Source organism: Patella vulgata, chromosome 7, assembly GCF_932274485.2.
Source record: "Patella vulgata chromosome 7, xgPatVulg1.2, whole genome shotgun sequence".
NCBI classification, from domain to species: Eukaryota; Metazoa; Mollusca; class Gastropoda; family Patellidae; genus Patella; species Patella vulgata.
Window position 1 is genome coordinate 46090751 of NC_065885.2, and position 21241 is coordinate 46111991.

The window sequence follows — 21241 nt, forward strand, 5'->3', positions numbered from 1 at the left end:
GTGGATTTATGTTTATAATAGAATAATGTTATTTCAACCGATAACAGCACACTTTCAGTGAAGAGAAAACGTACATGATTAGTCTGGACTACAATGGTAGATTGGATTTTTGATTTTAGCACTAACTCTCCCAAACGGAAAAAAACTTCAAACACTACGGCAAAAATTACCCGCAACAAAATTTGTTGAGCCTGTAATGTAATTACCGTTGAAATCGCTGATAACAAACGTAACAGAATATTATTTGTGATCGGAAGACGATTTTCAAGTGGAACATGAAGTTTCCTAGCGCCTTTCAATAAATTCAATCAACAGTGCAAAAAGGAATGCACTGTATCGGAAAAAACCCAACGATTTTTGCACAAATGCCAAGACTGATACATGTGAGGCGATTGAAGATGGTGCAAAGCCATTCTCAAACAAAAAAGCCAAAAAGTTCAAAATTACAAGAGAAGGAATCGGAAATGTAGGGTATAGTTTAAAACGTCTGCAGAAATCTGTAGACCTAGTCCAAGACCGTTGATAGGATGCGCGCGAACCAGTAGATAACGCTTGACCGACTAACAACTTCGCTGTGGCTGTCAAATTGTCAAAATTGCGGGATCCACCACCTGTGGAGATGGATCTAACCATGGGGCATGTTCTCTCGCTCGCTGAAATAGAAAACGAGACAGGGAATCAGCCACAGTATTAGAATGCCCCGGGATATGTTTAGCTTGTATTAAAATATTGAAACGGAGTGCCACTAAAATCAAACGCCGAACTAGTCTCATGAGAGCCAGACATTTTGAAGTGGCTTTGTTTATCACAAAAACTACACACTCATTATCGGTTAAAAGTAAAAGCTTATGATTTTTCAAAAGGTGTTCGAAGTGTTCCATAGCAGCTACAATTTGAAACAATTCTAAAACATTAATGCTGAAAGATGCAAATTGTTCTGACCATTCACCAACGAACCATTTTGAGCCTAGCACGGCTGCAAATCCGTGGGATGTAGCCGCATCAGTATATAATTTCAAAAAATTGGATCCCATCCAAGTATGCAAAAACATGCATCTGCTGTTAAAATCAGACATGAAAAGATGCCATGCATGTAAATCTAACCGGGCAGCAATGCGTATTTTGTAAAAAGGTTTCGATATTCCAACTGTTAGGTCATACAGTCTTCGCAAGAAAGTACGACTCGGTAGCAAAATTAAGGAGGCCTAAAAGAGATTGCAATTCATTTAATGTAACTTTTTTCCGTGACATCAACTCTGATAGGCGATCACAGATTTTGACTATTTTTTCTTGCGACAAATGTACTTCCATTGTCACTGAATCCACTTCTATTCCGTAAATAACTATTTTATTTGTCGGAAAAACGTTTTTTGAATGTTTTATAGGAATACCTATGTACTCTGCTAGGTTGAAGAAGTAATTCAAGGAGTCCTAACATATTGGCGAGTCAGCTGGCCCAGCAAAAAAGAAGTCATCAATCATGTGGCTTACTGCAGATTGATGTGTGTTAGTCATAATCCAATGCAGGGCCAAACTGAATCGTTCAAATGTTTGGCAACTCATATTTAATCCCATGGGAAGGCACATATCCGCAAAATACCACAGTTGGTTATTGATACTAATGGTAAACCCCAATAATTCGTAGTCCTCCAGATGAATTGGGAGTAATCTATAAGCGTCCTTTATATCCGCTTTAGCCATTAGTGCTCCCCTGCTCAGAGAGCGAACAATTTCAACTTCATTATCGATGGTCTCATATTTCACAGAGCAAAATTCCTTGGGAATGCCGGAGTTTATCGAGTCCTCAAATGGGAAGGACAAGTTGTGGATCACACGAAAAACACCTGTTTGGGAACGACACCTAAAGGAGAGCAGTGAAGATTGGGAAATGGGGGATGTTTGGAAGGCCCCAACACCCAACCCTTGGATATTTCGATATTTATTTTTTCAACTAACATGTCCCTGTGTTCCACACAGGATTTATGATTTTGAGCAACAGAAAATACCTGTTGACCCTCAAATGGTATTTGGAAACCCTCCGGAAACACCTTAACTAAAAACGCACGCTTTGCTTCATTATAGCCACTTAATTTTTCATGAAGCCTATTTGGATCCACTGAAGTTGGCACCGGTGCTGGGTTGGGATTGTTTCCCAAGAAAGGAATAGCGTGAAGACGGACCAGTATTATTAGTTGACCCTGTGGAATTATACTGAGCGCCATGGAAAACGCATCACTTAGTTTTTCGTATAACAAAATGATCCTGTAAACATATCTTATTTATTTTCCTTCTTATTGTGAATAATATTCAAATGACAACACATTTGTACACTTATGGATGTTTAATCTGTAATCAACGGTACAAAGTCAGAGGGGTCAAAACCAAAAGTATGACACAGATGTAATTAGCATGTGTGTCCTCCACGGACTCTTACGCACGCTGTGCAGCGACGTCGCATGGAATTTTACCGATGTTTGAAAGAAGGCCTGGGGCAAATTGTTCCATTCCTGGACAAGAGCAGCTTCTAAAGCAGCAATGGTGTGCATCTGTGGTCTCCGATACAGACGGCGTCCAATCTCATCCCAGACATGTTCTATCGGTGCCATGTCCGGAGACATGGCTGGCCAGTCCAAGACATTGATGTTGTTAGCAGCCATGTAGTCCATACTAAAACTGGCATTATCCTGTTGGAAGTGCTGCAGTTGTGGGTGCGTTCAAAGCATCGGAAGTACAATTGGTTGCAAGACATCATCACGTTAGGCTACAGCATTAAGGCGACCCCTGCAAATGTGTAGGGCGGTCCGGTGATGAAATGTGAAGCCTCCCCACACCATTACACTTCCCCCCCCCATCGATTCGTTTCGAAGACGCAGCAGTCTGCAAGATGTTCCCCAAGACGTCTCCACACACGTTGACGGCCATCAGCGTGATAAAGATGAAAGCGACTCTCATCACTGAAGAGCACACTTTGCCAGTCTACTCTTCTCCATGTTTGGTGTCCTTGAGCCCATATCAAACGCCGCTGACAGTGATGATCCCTGAGGATAGCTCCAACATAAGGTCGTCGTGCACGGAGTCCTACTTCTCTTAGACGACGTCTTACGGTGTTGGCACTTACTGGTCCTTGTCTTTCGACGACTGCTGCATCTGTTCGAGTTGCTGGGCGGAATCTGTCACGCAGATGAGTGACCCGGATGTAGCGGTCTCGAGCCTGGGTTGTAACGCGTTGTGGACCAGGACGTTGACGGTCACGTGTTGATCCAGTAACTCAAACACGTTCCACCAAGCTTACAATAGTGGACTGATGACAATTGAAGTGTCTGGCAATACCACGTGTAGACATGCCAGCCCTGGACATTCCCATGGCTTTATTCCGTTGATTTTCAGTAAGTCTCGGCATCTCTAGCTCGATTCCTTCACAAGTCCAACAACAAATTACGACAGATTGACGTTTCACAGTTCATGTACTGCACATTAAGTTGAAAACATGCGTTTAAAGGGCTCAAACACAATGCTGCACGTGAATATTGGGTTTTTCATGTGCATCTCGTGCAATTTTTTATCCCGCGCCGAACGAAGTTAGGGAGGGATATTGAAACAGGGTCCGTCCGTCCGTCTGTCCGTCAGCCCTTTTAAAGAGCTCACACACAATGCTGCACGTGAATATTGGATTTTTTATGTGCATCTCGTGCAATTTTTTATCCCGCGCCGAACGAAGTAAGGGAGGGATATTGAAACGGGTTTCGTCCGTCCGTCTGTCTGATTTCGTTTCCGGAGCATCTCATAAACCGTTCAAGATATCTTTCTGAAACTTTGCACTCACATCAACCTATTACAGTAGTTGTGCCTTTTGCTATTTACGAATTTCTGGGATTCAGATTTTTTTGTTTTTCCCTGGAAACAAATTGACTTAGTTTTTGGTGTATAATTTTGTTTCCGGAGCATATCTCATAAACCGTTCAAGATATCTTTTTGAAACTTTGTACAGACATCTACTCATTACAGTAGTTGTGCCTTTTGCTATTTAGGAATTTCTGGGATTTATATTTTTTGTGTTTCCATGGAAACAAATTTGACTTAGTTTTTGGTGTACAATTTTGTTTCCGGAGCATATCTCATAAACTGTTCAAGATAGCTTTCTGAAACTTTGCACTTACATCAACCTATTACAGTATTTGTGCCTTTTGCTATTTAGGAATTTCTGGGATTTATATTTTTTGTGTTTCCCTGGAAACAAATTTGACTTAGTTTTTGGTGTATAATTTTGTTTCCGGAGCATATCTCATAAACCGTTCAAGATATCTTTTTGAAACTTTGTACAGACATCTACTCATTACAGTAGTTGTGCCTTTTGCTATTTAGGAATTTCTGGGATTTATATTTTTTGTGTTTCCATGGAAACAAATTTGACTTAGTTTTTGGTGTACAATTTTGTTTTCGGAGCATATCTCATAAACCGTTCAAGATATCTTTCTGAAACTTTGCACTCGCATCAACCTATTACAGTAGTTGTGCAGTCGGTTGAGCGGGGGCATTTGTCAGATTCGGAGTGTTGGATGAAATGGCATTGAAAGTGGTGGGGGGTGATGGAATAGGTGTGGACTGGTTAGAATTTCGATTGGGACGTGAGTAGCAACTAACCACAGAGTGATTAAACCCACACCTTGAGCACACATGTTTATACCTACAATTTGGAAAAGAACAGCCTTGATTTATATTAAAGGCGAAACAAAGGTTCATACGGGAGTTAGGTCGAGGGGAAACAGTAGCATTGGTTTGAATACTGTTAACCGGGACTTTATTTAATTTTGAGGCATACAAAGTTGTGGCTTGCAGCCTTGCAGCCACAACTCTGGATGCAAACGGTTCCAGGGTAGGTCCTGGGATTGACGCAGGGTCCTGAAACCTGTGTCATAATATCGCAAGGCAGTCCCTCCATAATTCTGCGCTAAGTCTGTAACGAAAGACATATAAGCCAGCAAACTAGGCACTGACTGGGGCGACTTTTGGACATACACGTCCATAAAAATTGCAAAGCTAAAGTTAATATCTGATTAACTTTAGATTTATATACAGTGTTTAAGGCCATGAAACGAAGAAGCCTATTGATTTTCAGCGATTTCTGATAATTACTGCCAGAGTTATGGCCCTTGATCACTTCAACAAATCTTGTGGACGCTCTAGAGGCTAAAGTTAATATCCGATTGACTTGAAATTTATACACAGTGTTTAAGGTCATGAGACAAAGAAGTCTAATCATTTTTAGCGAATTTCGATAATTACTGCCAGAGTTATGGCCCTTGATCACTTCAAAAAATCTTGCGGACGCTCTAAAGGCCAAAGTTAATATTCGATTGACTTAAAATTTATACACAGTGTTTAAGGTCAGGAGAAGAAGAAGCCTCTTGATTTTCAGCAATTTCCGATAATTAATGCCAGAGTTGAGACGAACAAGTATATTGATATTCACTGAATTTTTATGACTTGAACAGCTAAATCCATGATATTAAAAGTTTTGTATACTAAACATTAGCATGGGGCAGAACTTTATAAAAACCAAACAAATTCTAATGGTTTTCTGATAATTACTTCATGAGTTGTTACTCTTAATCAGATTTTAGTGTATTATAAATGTTTCATTACCGAAAGAAGTAAAAATATGCGACAACACTTGTTGACTGCCCGGACGATTTAGCTGCTGTGGGCGTATGTTTCGTTGCCTGGCAACCTATCTTTTAATTTTTCTGAAATGTGGCTCGAAATGAGCCACCCCTCACCCATAGTAGAAGTATGCGGTTGGAGATCTCCTGCTTTACTTGTGAATAGCTGTGTTGCCTCCACTGCAAACACGTTTGGGGTAGTATTGCAACTTGATGTCTCAGCGTGGACTGTAATAGGCACTGATGTTGAAGGGGCGTCCGGTATTGATGCATGTGCAGATGAACTGGGAGTACTTGGGACAGGTGTAGAATTTGAAGCATCTAACGCAGTCCCCGTTTAAACAATTTTTGCAATAATATGTTGGTCAGCCGGTCTTCTGCCGTTGTTGGAACGATTTCGATGTCCTCTTCGTCATCATTTGGGCAAGGGTTTCTACGGCGCTTAGACATCCTGAAACAGTTCCAATCCAACATAAAATATACACAATTACATGTATAATCCTTAACTGTAGAAGGCAACTGAAACAACACTAAACGTTCACAAGTAAAATGCACACATACTGCACTAACATGCCACAACAATTGCCCAGCACACGTACTACTCACACGCATACCCCATAAGTATGTCACCACAACTGATTAGTTACACAAACACTACCCACACACATACCCCCAAAGTATGTCCCCACAGAAATAAGATAACTCTGATTACTTCCAGAAGCAGCAACCTCGGCCTGCTATGCCAACACAAAGAAATATATGCCACGCTACTCACACGCATACCCCACATTGTATGCCACATTAAAAAAAGCCCAACACAACATAAACAACTATATAATAATATACTGACACAGGTACAACAAATGCAGTGTCAAAATCACCCAACTGAGATGTGGGAGGCAAACAAAACCAGTGGGTATGTCGTAGAATGGCATCTCTCACACTGCGAGTGCGACAGAAAAGTGGGCAACCGATCTCCTTTGATAAATGAATACCATCTGGTTCGTAAAGGATTACGGGCTGGGTTTATTAGCCCTGCTCTATGGTGCCATAATGAAATATTAGAACGGTCAATGCACAATGATGCCAATATTTTATTTGTCTGCTACTTTCTTGTTATAAGTGGAATGGGTCACTAATTTACAGGGTAAAAGTTCCGAAATTACTATGCACTTCGAATTCCATCCATGAACAATATAATCGGCAAAGGACACAATGGCTAACGCCAATTGATATGGATTACTGTTCAAATCCGACAAGTCATTGGAGCCCATATTTAACAATATAATGTCGGCATTACGAAAATCTAAATTGTTCGACTTAAAAGGGCGTCCTTGCGGATCGCCTCTAACTCATAAACCGCCATAAGCGTGGAAACTAACCCTACGTAATCGAGGGTCTAATCCTAAATTGGCATATGACTGATTAAAATTGGTGAAATCACGTAGCCGTTTTATGTTGCTGGAACCGAAAATGCACACTTGCACTGGGTCAGATAACAAACTCGATGCGAGAGTGAGCGACTGCCGACCAACTTGGAACAAAGGAAAAGCCGCCATTTTTAGGCGGAGATTACCCTAAGCAGATAAATGTCGATACTGGCCGAACAAAAAATGCACGTACACAATACATCAATACAATCGACAGAAATACCAAGTATACTTAACTTATCATAATAATTGGCTCAAAAACACTTTCCAACAGAACTAAACTACAATTGAAATCTCCAGCTATTGTTCACGTGTGGTCTCTCACTGGCAAGTACGCTCCAATTGAAATCTCGCGAGACCACCGTGGTCACGAAGTCAGCTCAAATTACATTATTGTAATAATGTATATTTTTACATGTGTAAATAGCCAATTTGACATGTGTTAGTAAGAAGTTACATACATAGAAGTAAGCATATTAGCATACGCATAACTAGGTTCGGAGTTAAAATTATAGGGGGAATTCCGCTTCATAGTAGATAACAGAAATAATGAATTTCATACACATACTCGTACATATACCAATGCATACATATAACCTGCAATTCTGAGCACTGAACAATCGTGTGAATATCTATTTACATTATTAGTGGTAGCTTCAAATTTGCACCAAATTTCCAGATAAAAGAAATACCCCATTTAATTCAAACGTCAACCCGACCATTTCATACTTCGCATCTTACCGTTTTACGAATTGTTCGTGCAGAGCAAGTAGTCAGCAATCAAGCAAGGCAGTTTTGAGAAAGAGCAAGTTAAAGATATCGTTATGTTCTAAAACAAAATCATATAGCAACCACACCATATATTTCTTAAGTTTTGTTTAATATTTCTCTCAGTGTTATAATTTAGAACGAAAGAGAATAGTCCATACATTAGTAATGTAGGTCTTGTATATTAAAACTTTTATGGGAATTAATTCTGTTAATTTCACCACTTAATTAGCACCTTTGTGTTAGTGCTCAGGAGATTAAGAATGTTGATTAGGTAATCGAGTTTAGTTTCTTGATTATCAAAGAAACACAGCTATACGTGTATTCTGTTACCTTCGTAACACTACTCAATTAAAATAAGGTTTTGCATGTACGATAGGTCTATTATTTTCAGGTACCGTAATGGTATCTGAACCCCAGATAGAATAATGAACGCAGCCATGATACCATTCACGGCTTCACAACGCAATGCCAAGTAGTACGTAAGGAAACTGGTCGGTTGTCCCACTGCATTATTTATTTTTGAAATATACAGTAGAACTTGTATTAAGCAAGCACCCAAGGGAAATTTAAAAATGCTTGCTTAATGGAGGTGCTCTTTGACTAGAGGTATCCAATATTGCCCCAACCCCTACCACAAAAAATAAAGATTTTGAAATATACAGTAGAACTTGTATTAAGAACTTATGGGAAATTTAAAAATGCTTGCTTAATGGAGGTGTCCAATATTGCCCCAACCCCTACCACAAAAAATATCTAGTTGTGAATTCAAAGTAGTCGTGTATACATGTTTGTTTAGTAATACTGGATCTCTGGCCCCCCAATATTTCTTTTACTTTCATCATAGCGTCTAAAAGTTCTATATTGTTGCTGTCTTTTGCATAAGACAATAATGTCTCAGCGGAATACTCCGCAGAGCTTAACGTAGTTTTTTCGAATTGAATATACACTACAGGGAGTGGCTTGACATCTTTAACTTTTGAGAAACATCGTGGTTTAACAGCTTTGCCAATCAACAATGGGGTGATTTTTTCGCCAGTCATACTCGAACAAAGAGCCAAAGATAGTTGCTCTTTTGAATGTTAGTAATATTAGACATATTGATAAACAATGTCTTATCAATTCAGACTCTTTCTTATATATCATCATTGGCTTGGATATGAATAGAATATTGATTAATGGTTAAAATTATCAGCTTGGGGTGTGAGTAAACTTGTTAATTAGTGATAGTTAGTTCAAGCCAAGTGAGTAAATTGTGTCAAGATTAGTGACAGTTCAGTCTCATTCGCTCAAGCGAGAACGTGATTCTCCGTGATTCTCCGATATTCACTATGATGTGCTCGCTTAATGGATGAAATAGCAATATCTGGGGCTAATATAGATGCCTGTTGCACGCGTTGAACAGGTGTGTGGTTAGTAGGGGTTAAATTACTTAAAAATCGCTCGGGGGGGGATTTTTTGGTGCTCGTTGAAGCAAGTGTTCGCTGATTAGGAGTGCATGCCCGTGCAAGTTCTACTGTAGTCAGAATTGTCAGCTTTTTATCTAAATCTTACACAATGCCTTAAAATATTAGTATTGAACATCCTTTATGTTTCAATATTTAAGATAGCTATCTTAAAATGTTGTGGTTTAATTAGCAGGAATGAAGTAGGAAAGACCAAAAAAGAAACAATACCGGTAGACGGGGAGATACAAAAAGCTATTAATCGAGCGCGGCCATTCCTCCGTTGATGATAATCTTCACATGGAAAAGCAAGAAATGAAATGAAATGGGTTTAATTTCCCACTGTTCTGCTCTTACTGTAACAATGAAATGAAATAAAATGGGTTTTAATGTCCTGTGCTAATGAAGACTGGCATATGCCATACAGTGTGGCGGCACTATGGCCGAGTTCCGAATTCCAACTGCCAATTGATATTTTACGTGCATGCCAATGTACACAGGATCTTTGTTTTTTGTCCCATCCGATTGACTAGACAGCTGTCCTTGTCACTGTCAGGCCCTCTGTCCTGCACCACTGACAAGGGGAAGCCACGCCGGAAAAACCTGATGAACTTTCTCGGCCAATGGATCGGACACGCGACCTGGTTAGCAAGCCAGCCTCTTTTTTTTTTATCTTACCCACTTAGCCACCGTGGCTCTCAGAAACGTGAGAAAAGTCTACAACATACAGGAGCAGATTTACAAACAAGCCGCCGTCACTAGTGTACATGTACCTAGAACATTTATTTTGTGGAAGAGTTGCAAAATTGATTACAGCCGACAGGAAATGATAATCTTGTGCTGTGTGATAAATCGTTTAGCTATTATGTAAGAAAAGATAAATTGAAAAAATTATTTCAACCTTCAGTTATTATCGTGCCTCTCTTGCACAGGTACCAAGATGATCTCTCTCTGTCTGTCTGTCTCTCTCTCTCGTTTAATTTCATGAATTGTTTATAGTGAATGAATGTTTTCAAAAGGTAATAAAATGAACTGCTAAACGACTCGTTATCCCGTCAGGTAGCATATTCGTGCGTAGAACGTTTGGCATTGTATATTATACCTGATAATATGTTATTACTATTTTCATTGTTCTAAATATTGTTTAAAAATTGTAGTTATAATAGCTTATTTCTCAAAGGTATAAAGATATTTACACGACTCTTCTGTAATTATAATTTCAGCTTACATATTTGTTTCAATAAAAGTAGTGAAAATATATGTACTTTGTTCTTTCTTAGCCATTAGTTGTCCTATCACGTGACTAACCTTTCTCGATACCTATAGCAACGGGGGCGAAGTCGGAGGAGAATTCATTGTATAAACAAGATGATGTTGTCTTTAATCGCTGACTATTTATTACAAATATCGAATCCTAATTAAATTCTTGGGTTATCCACTGCCCGCCTCTTTTTCCATGATTTTTATCTCAGAAAGTGTTATATGTCTAACTCTCCATAAAATTAATCAACATGTACACCAAGCGCTCAACCTAATCGTCGGGCTGTCGATTAAGGGAACCCTTACATTATTGTCCTGTATACGCTCCATGAGTGTTTTTCAGGGAATCCAGTATTTTTCTAGTAAGATTGGATATCCTTACTTTCCATATATGCCAAAATTGCCTTACTTTTTTTGAAATTAACCACCCGAATACTTTTCTGGGAACCTATCATTAAACAAAATTTAACAAATATATGGCGTTGTTGCTATGTGATTTAGTTTTAGAACACAACAATATATCTTTAACTTTCTTTTTCTCAAAACTACCTTTTCTGACTTGGGCAAAATCAAATGGATAAAGCTCAGTCAATTTTATAGTTTAATGTCAATTATCTTTTTAAATAAAGCAACTGACTGCAGTAGCCTCAACACCAAAAGTTTTCCAATGTGAACCCTGAATGAGCTTGTGCACGCTTTTACATGTATAAATAGATTTGTTACTTTGAACAAGAAGGCGTTACTTGATTGATGACCACATGCTTTGCACGGACAATTCGTGAAACGTTAAGACACGAAGTATAAAATGGTCGGGTTGACATTTGAATAATATGGGGTATTTTTTATCAGAAATCGGGTTATTATGGTGCAAATTTGAAAATACCAATAATAATGTAAATAGATATTCACACGATTATTCAGTGCTCAAAATTGCAGCTCGTATGTGTGCATTGGTATGTGTATGTGTATGAAATTCATTATTTTTGTTATCTATTACCATATTATCTGTTCAATAAATTTAGTGAAAACAGATTTGTTGATCTTTTTTTTAACCATTAGTAGTGATTCCAAATTCAATACATACAGATATAAAATCCCGCCTGCCCCAAAACATGTGCTAATCTGCATGTAACGAGAATAACTATAACTTGTAAAACAAATAACAATACACGTTGTGCGTATTCTCCTTGGTGCAACCTTTGTAAGTTCGTTCGTTCGTTTCTGGAGTTTTATTTCCACCGGGAACGGATACAAATAGTGTGACGAATCAAACCTTGCCACTGAGCATTTAAATGCATATATAAATATGAAGGTATTTACATATCAATCTGTCTAGCCCATCTTAATGTCTTTAGCACACTATTTGCGCATATCGGATCATAACTTCCTGAATTATGGTCCCTAATTGTACGAAAAATCGTGCTTTTAGCTTGTGGTCCCTCTAGCTCTCACAATTTTTATCCAATTTAAAATTTTTATCCAATTTTAATTTCGTGAAAATCGGACAAAAGCTGACGGACATAATGGCCGCCCCTTGTACGCAAACGGCGTAAAAATATGGTATATCAAGGTTGTGGACCCTCTAGAGACCACAGTTTTTATACGCCGACATAGAAATGTGGACGTATATTGCCGTCGCCCCCGTCCGTCTGTCCGTCTGTCCTTGCATCGTCCACAATTTTTTGTGAACGCTCTAACGCCAAAAGTTATCATCCAATTGTTTTAAAATTGATATATGTTGTTTACATTAATGAGATGAAGAATCCTATTTAATTTCAATAATTTCCGTTTATAACATCTAGAGTTATGGCCCTTGTGAACGCTCTAATGCCAAAAGTTAACATCCGATCTTTGTGAAATTTATATGCAATATTTAATTTAGGGAAACGAAGAAGTCTATTGAATTTCAGCAATTTCCGTTTATTACTTCTAGAGTTATGTCCCTTGTTTCACTTTATTGAACCTTGTGAACACTCTAACGCCAAAAGTTATCATCCTATCTTTCTGAAATTTATATGCATTATTTAAATTAGTGAAACGAAGAAGCTTCTTGAATTTCAGCAATTTCTGCGTATTACGTCTAGAGTTATGGCCCTTGTTTCACTTTATTAAACTTTGTGAATGCTCTAACATCAAAAGTTATCTGCCGATCTGTATGAAATTTACATGCGTCATTTAAATTAGTAAAGAGAAGAATCCTATTGAATTTCAGCAATTTCCGTTTATTACTTCTAGAGTTATGGCCCTTGTTTTACTTTGTTCAACCTTGTCAATGCCGAATTACCTATAAAAGAATAAATATGCGACAACCCTTGGCGATCCACTCGGACGATTTAGCTGCTGTGGGCGTATGTTTCGTTGCCTGGCAACCTATCTGTATCAGATTTGGATGAAACTTTAAATATATGTTATTATCATAAAGATCTTGGTTCCTTTTGATAATCACACATATCGGAACATAACTTCCTGGATTATGTCCCCTGATTGGTCGAAAAATCACATTTTTAGCTTGTGGATTCTCTAGAGGTCACAATTTTTTTTCCAATTTTAAAAACCATTTTGATATATCACCATTTCACAATATCATGTCACAATACTCAATAGTTCTAGCACTTCCCGTTGTTTTTATTGCCAACAAGATTTCTTGTGATCTCTTTATTTACAGCTTCCAATGTAAATAAAATTGTCATTTTACAGCGATATTAATTACAAATCAAACCTGAAGCGCTATCACTTGGCCATTATCAACTTCGTTGGACCGGAAGTAACGCGAAATGAGGTCAAGGGAATTCCCTTTTGTTTTTTTATACGCCCACATTGAAATGTATAGGTATATTGTCGCTGTCCGGCGTCCACAATTGCTTGTGGACGCACTAGAGGCTAAAGTTAATATCCGATTGACTTTAAATTTATACACAGTGTTTAAGGTCATGAGACAAAGAAGTCTATTGATTTTCAGCGATTTCCGATAATTACTGCTAGAGTTATGGCCCTTGATCACTTCAAAAAATCTTTCAGATGCTCTTAGAGTTCAAAGTTAATATCCGATTGACTTTAAATTTATACACAGTGTTTAAGGTCATGAGACAAAGAAGCCCATTGATAATTACTGCCAGAGTTATGGCCCTTGATCACTTCAAAAAATCTTGTGGCCGCTCTAGAGGCCAAAGTTAATATCCGATTGACTTTAAATTTATACACAGTGTTTAAGGTCATTAGACGAAGAAGTCTATTCATTTTCAGCGATTATCGATAATTACTGCCAGAGTTATGGCCCTTGATGACTTCAAAAAATCTTGTAAATGTTCTAGAGTTAATATCCGATTGACTTTAAATTTATACACAGTGTTTGAGGTCATGCCAAGGTTATGGCCCTTGATCACTTTGAAAAATCTTGTGAGGCTCTAGAGGCTAAAGTTATCATCCAATTGACTTCAGATTGATACACAGAGTTTAAGGTCTTGAGACGAACAAGTATATTGATTTTCAATGAATTTTTATTTGCCCACATTGAAATGTGGTCGTATATTGTTGTCGGCCCCCGTCCGTCCATCGGTACAGCGCCCACAATTGCTTGTGGAGGCTCTATAGGCTAAAGTTGATATCCGATTGTCTTTAAATTTAAACACAGTGTTTAAGGTCACGAGACGAAGAAGCCTATTGATTTTCAGCGATTTTCGATAATTACTGCCAGAGTTATGGCCCTTGATCACTTCAAAAAATCTTGTGGACGCTCTAGAGGTCAAAGTTAATATCCGATTGACTTTAAATTTATACACAGTGTTTAAGGTCATGAGACGAAGAATCCTATTGATCTTCAATGATTTTTGATAATTACTGCCAGAGTTATAGCCCTTGATCACTTTGAAAAATCTTGTTGATGCTCTAGAGGCTAAAGTTAATATCTGATTGACTTTAAATTTATACACAGTGTTTGAGGCCCTGAGATGAAGAATCATATTGATTTGCAACGATTTTGGATAATTACTGCCAAAGTTATGGCCCTTGATCACTTTGAAAAATCTTGTGATGCTCTAGAGGCTAAAGTTATCATTCGATTGACTTCAGATTGATACACAGAGTTTAAGGTCTTGAGACGAACAAGTATATTGATTTTCAATGAATCTTTATGACTTGCACAGCTAAATCCATGATGTTAAAAGTTTCGTATACTAAACGTTAGCATAGCGCAGAACTTTATAAAAACCAAACAAATTCTAATGGTTTTCCGATAATTACTTAATGAGTTGTTACTCTTAATCAGATTTTAATGTATTATAAATGTTTCATTACCGAAAAAAGTAAAAATATGTGACAACTCTTGTTGACTGCCCGGACGATATAGCTGCTGTGGGCATATGTTTCGTTGCCTGGCAACCTATCTTTATGACCTGAACAGCTAAATCCACGATGTTAAAAGTTTCGTACACTAAACGTTAGCATGGGGCAGAACTTTATAAAAACCAAACAAATTCTAATGGTTTTCTGATAATTACTTAATGAGTTGTTACTCTTAATCAGATTTTAATGTATTATAAATGTTTCATTACCAAAAAAAGTAAAAATCTGCGACAATTCTTGTTGACTGCTCGGACGATTAAGCTGCTGTGGGTGTATGTTTCGTTGCCTGTCAACCTATCTTTTATGTAACAGTCTGGTTCACCCAGTCCCTTCATTAACCTATCCGTTATGCGAAATTTGCCTAGGGACTGCACCAAGACACAACCACCGTGTTTGTTGGGTGAAAATGAAAAATGCCCTGGTATTAATTCCAGAGCAAAATCAGGCTTTTGAATTTATAAAAACTGGCCACAAGTCACAACTGTGTTGTAATGGGACGTCATCGTGTTGTTTCTGTCTGTCTATTTGTGCACACAAATATTTGTGCACACAAACAAAAAATGCGGGCATAAAGCAGAATGACTACGCTGGAGTGGCACACTATACATCGGGGTTTTTTTCACACTTAGTTTAAAAATTTTAAATTCATTAATCAATTAAAAAAAATAAGTTTCTGAAAAAATGACGACCAAATAATAATCGATGCCCGAAAAATCTACTATAACAGATATCGGGCTAAAACCTCAGACGTCTGGTTTCTGGCATTGGCATCATAAAAAAAAGAATGGATTGGTTATAGTCTATGCCATAGTATGGGATCAGTATTCAGAAATGAGAAAGGTGATCTTCATGTTTTAATATGGGCAATGGTGGAGAGGAGGAGGAGGGGGACATTATTTCGTGCACTTCATTTTGCTGACTAAAAGGCAAAATATTTTTTCCAAAAAAATATTATATTAATTTTTTACCACTTTACCTGTCTGCCCGAGAGATCAATTCAATTTTCCTAAGTATGTTACTTACTAATGAGGGTATTCAGCTCTCATTCTGAGATTCTTAATTCACGGTCAGCTATGAATAGTAATTTTAGTTTTAGTAACACGTCTCGACCAATCAAAAATAAGGGCTTCCCCAACCGATCTCATTTCGTGCAACTTCCGGTCCAACGAAGTTGATAATGACCAAGTGATAACAATTCGGATTCATTTGTAATTAATAATGCTGTAAAATGAAAAATTTAATTACATTGGAAGCTGTATAGGGATCAAATGAAATCTCGTTGGCAATAAAAAACGACGGGAAGTGCTAGAACTAGTGAGTATTGTGAGATGATAGGAGACGAAATGTCGTCAAGTCAAAACAAAATGGCTGCTGATAAACCTTGTTAATACTGTAAAATATAGTCAAACAGTAGTAAGAAATTTTATTTTAATCCCTTCAAGTGCCTGTGGACAACATGGCCGCTCTTTGTACGTAAATTGTGTATAAGTATGTAATACAAAGGTTGTGGACCCTCTAGAGGTCACAATTTTTGTCCGATTTTGATGAAACCTCATATCTTTATATTCCCAAAATCTGAAACCCTTTTGATATTTGCGCATTTCAGACCATACCTTTCTGGATTATGGCCCCTGATTGTATAAAATATCGTTTTTGTTTTTAGATTGTTCTCTATCCATCTCTTTCAAAATGTGGGCGTATACACAATGTTTTTGCTTGTGTATTGTGGCCAAACATATTCTGATTTGAAATTAATGTTTGTATGCAGGTTCTGGCACAAGGTGGTCCTCAACCCCAGAGTTATGTAGAATTTTCTGTAGTACATGATAAGATATCTACAGTAACTGGAGGCGGTTTGTTAATGGCTCTAGAAGTTGGTACAGCACAAGTTATAGGTAAAGCTATTGGTACACATTCTTCAACAGGAGAAAATATTATCTATTCGCAGGTATGTATTTTATTCCTTTTCTGTCTAGTCATTCGGATGGGATGAATCTTTGTAGTGTACATAAAAAACCTTTAGCAGTTGGAGCTCGATATCAGAGTAGGCCATAGTGCTGCTGTCTGGGCAAAAATTTCCCTCATAGTGGGATGGCATTGGCCCGTCTTCATTAGCCCAGTTGGAATAGAACAGTTGGACGTTAAATCACATTTCATTTCATTTCTAGAGTTGTGGCACCCGTTTCACTTTGATATAGAATCTTTTGATGGTCTTTAAATTTACAGACAGTATTTTAGATCAGAAGATGAAGAAGCAAATTTATATAAGCTTTTAGCTTATTTTTATATTACCACATTTTCATGTGGACGTATTATGTCGTCGCTCCTGTCCATTCGTTCGTCCACAATTTGTTTGTGGACACTCTACAGGTCACAATTTTTATCCTATTTTGACGAAACTAGAAATATAGGTTCTTTTCGATATTCACTGGTATGGTTATTTACTCAAGAAGTATTCAAAGCGAAAAAAAGCGGTAAGATCATATATCAATGTTGATTTACATTGACAAATAATTTGTGTTTTCAATGTGGAAGACCTTGGATCATAGTGAGTTAGAGACTGAGCTACTTTAAGTTGCCTTTCAAACCAATTTTAATTCGGTCAAAATTCATAGAAATTTAGATATTAGCCTATTTTATTATGTGTGTGTACAATTTGTTATGTGTCAAACTAAAGCTCTGTTACCATTAAAAATATATTTAATTTAGTCCTTATATTAGTTACAGCAGATTCTATCACACGTTTCTATTCGCAATGGAAATATTATTTTAAAAATCGGGATTCTTTAATTTGATATAATTGAATAAAATGGCTGTAGTCGATCTATTTTGACAAATATCATCAACAAAATAAGTTGGCTACATCCATCGTGATCTGAATAAAGCTGTGTATCGGACCATAACTTCATGGATTATGGCCCCTGATTATACGAAAAATCACGTTTTTAGCTTATGGACAATCTAGAGGTCACAATTTTCATCTGATTTAGATGAAACTTGAAATACATTTTTGTAACCAAAAGATCTTGGTTCCTTTCGATATTTGCGCATACTTGAACGATATATCGTTGAATCGATGTATCGCGATTCACCGTCTCACGATACCTGTATTGAATCGCGGGATGCCGAATCGATTTTTCACGATTTTTTTTTGCGTTTTCTCAATAAATTATGAACTTTAAAAACTTTAAATTATACCCTAAACTTTATTTGAAACAATGACACTTCGCAAACTATGTCCAGTAGTCTTGACATGTGTTACTATAAATAGCGGACGACCGTAATTACCATTAGTTTCGTAGGTTTAGATTAACAACATTTTAACGCCTTTTCGTTTTGTTTCCGAATTTTAAAGTTTGTTATAAGGCTTAGTTAATAAAACATACATATTTAAATACATAAAACGACATTTTACTCTAGAATTTTATAAATTTAGAACGTAAATATAAGAGATGGTAGCTCTTGTAAAAATCAAAATGTCGGAAAACACAGTCGCAATAACAAATCCTCCAGCGAAATATAAATCTAAAGTTTGGGAAAACTTTGGGTTTTTAAAAGGTGACACAACGAAAGTTGTTTGTAGAATATGCAAAACTATTCTAAAGTATTCTGGTAATACAACTAATCTCAGCACTCACTTGACAAGACACCTTAGTGGCGACTGTCTAAGTTCGTCTGCTAAGATTAAGAAGACGGCCAGTTCAACCTGCGGTGAAGTTTAAGGTCAACATCCAACAATTGAACGTGCATTTCAAAATAAACTTCCACAAAACTCAAAGCGGGCTACAGAAATAACCGAGAGTGTTACTAGATTTATCATACAAGATCTGCAAGCCTTACTCTGTAGTGGAGGATAAAGGTTTTAAACACATGCTGTCCACACTAGAACCAAGATACACGATTCCAGGACGTCATTATTTTGCTGACACTGCAGTGCCAAAGTTATACAAGAGTGTTAAAGATGACTTACAATAAGTTACAACTACATTTACGTGAGACGAGTCGAGTAGCGATAACATCAGATGGCTGGACGTCTAATTCTACACAATCATATGTCACTATTACTGTCCATTTTATCAATGATTTATGGGAGTTGTGTTCTTTTGTACTCCAGACAAAAGTAGAGTGGTTCAATGGTCAATTATTTGTCCTTATATAAACATGCACAGTTATCTGCCTGACTGCACCGTCCGTGAGATTTTCTGAAGTGATCAAAATGTAGTCTTGCGCACGTGAATTTCGATGTCGCAGCAAATATACGTCATAAATAGCATTCCACGTGGTATTATACAAACATGAATTGGTATATAAAGCCAATTAAAAATACACTCATTACGCTCTTCGACTTTCGTGTTTATTTAATAGCGAACTTTGATTTAATTTTTGATTTGGGCGATTTGGGTACAGAGCTAGCTGTAATAGCTTCGTTTCATTTCTAACTTTTTAATCCATGAGCGTGGCAAGATAAACTCATTACAACATTTTGAGATTTACTATTATTTAGTGATTACAACCTTCGTTTACGTGGCACTCTATTTACTTTAGGAAATAAATATTTGCTAGCTCTAAATACGCAGAACTATTTGAGACAGGAAAATAACTGAAACAAATTTTTTATTGGTAGTCTTTATTTTCCAGACACTTTTCTGTAGCTTGGTGTAAATTATTTTCATAATCATATTTAATTATTCTGTAGCCATAATCCTTGATCGACAGACTTAGTTTTTGTCCCCCGCCTTTCGAAGAAAGCAGGGGACTATTAAAATGGGTTCGTCCGTCTGTCTGTCTGTCCGTCTGTCTGTCCGTCACACTTTTTGGGACACAATAACTCTCTTCCTAATTGAGCTAGAATGTTCAAACTTGGTGTATGTGTTTATTAGGTCAATGCCTTGATGGAGTTCGAAGATGAGCATTTTCCGCTTAGGGTAAGCAGAGATAAGCAATTTGATTGGTTGATGCTTTGGGACACGATAACTCTCTTCCTAATTGGGCTAGAATGTTCAAACTTGGTGTATGTGTTGATTAGGTCAATGCCTTGATGGAGTTCGAAGATGAGCATTTTCCGCTTAGGGTAAGCAGAGATAAGCAATTTGATTGGTTGATGCTTTGGGACACGATAACTTTTAATTGAGCTAGAATGTTCAAACTTGGTGTATGTGTTTATTAGGTCAATGCCTTGATGGAGTTCGAAGATGAGCATTTTCCGCTTAGGGTAAGCAGAGATAAGCAATTTGATTGGTTGATACTTTGGGGCACGATAACTCTCTTCCTAATTGAGCTAGAATGTTCAAACTTGGTGTATGTGTTGATTAGGTCAATGCCTTGATGGAGTTCGAAGATGAGCATTTTCCGCTTAGGGTAAGCAGAGATAAGCAATTTGATTGGTTGATGCTTTGGGACACGATAACTTTATTTTGTTTTGTTTTTTATTTCGGCGGGGGACATCAGCCTCACTGTTGGCTTGTTTTTTCTAGATCGGAGACTGAGCCCTGCAAGATGACGTCCACCGATGATTTGCTATCCAGCATTGGATTGGACAAGTACCCCTATGATTTGAGCACTATAACCAAACTACCCATGGCAAAAATCACAAATAGGCTTATACTAGGCATTGTTAATAAATTTCCGACAACTACGGAGCATTGGTCAATCATAACTGCTTTACATGACTGTGTGACGTTTGGTGACAATTACATTCACAATAGACTGGTCAGACTGAAGACAAAGACTAGGAAGCTAGGTAAAAGTAAGGCTAAGTCCAATAAATGTATAAAGTCATACAACGATTTTCTTGACACCCCATTTTTTCCCGGGATAGTGGACGAGACTCCATCGGCAGACACTAGTGAAATTAATTTAATAACTGATTTAAATAGAAAAAAAGGTATTTGCGGCGATTGTCAAAGCGTCATAAAAGCGCAATCGCCCAGTTAAAAAATCGACTTCGGAAGACTAAAAAAGAAATGATTCGCATTAGGGCTAATAATGAAAATAAAAAACAATTGGCAGGTAAAAAAAATGGTTGCAAGTCCAGACCTTTTAGGAAGAACAAAGTAATTTTGTATGATGTCGAAAATCAAAGATACCCAGCAGAATTTCATAATTTGGTCATGGAACTTAAAAATCTAAACGTTTCGAATGGTAACGTAGAAGCGGTTATAACCGCATGTTCGGCTGTCGTGGGACTAAAATCGAATTACATTCCTTCAAAATCTACAGTTCAAAAACATCGTGAGCGCATCGGTGTATCTTTAAAACATGTTTCGGAAACCTTAAAGTCGGCGAAAAATACCACCCTTTATACTGACGAAACTACAAAATTTAAATAGGTTGTGTG

The 21241-nt window shown here is 37.5% G+C and overlaps 1 protein-coding gene across 1 annotated transcript in view; it reads left to right on the forward strand.

Annotated features, from left to right (window-relative positions):
• The window catches only part of LOC126828350 (nuclear pore membrane glycoprotein 210), a 398410-nt gene that overhangs the window by 304342 nt on the left and 72827 nt on the right, over positions 1 to 21241 (forward strand). The window contains exon 29 of the mRNA XM_050558065.2: positions 16673 to 16852. Coding sequence (XP_050414022.1) covers positions 16673 to 16852 — 180 coding nt within the window. The remainder of the gene's footprint in view (positions 1 to 16672; positions 16853 to 21241) is intronic.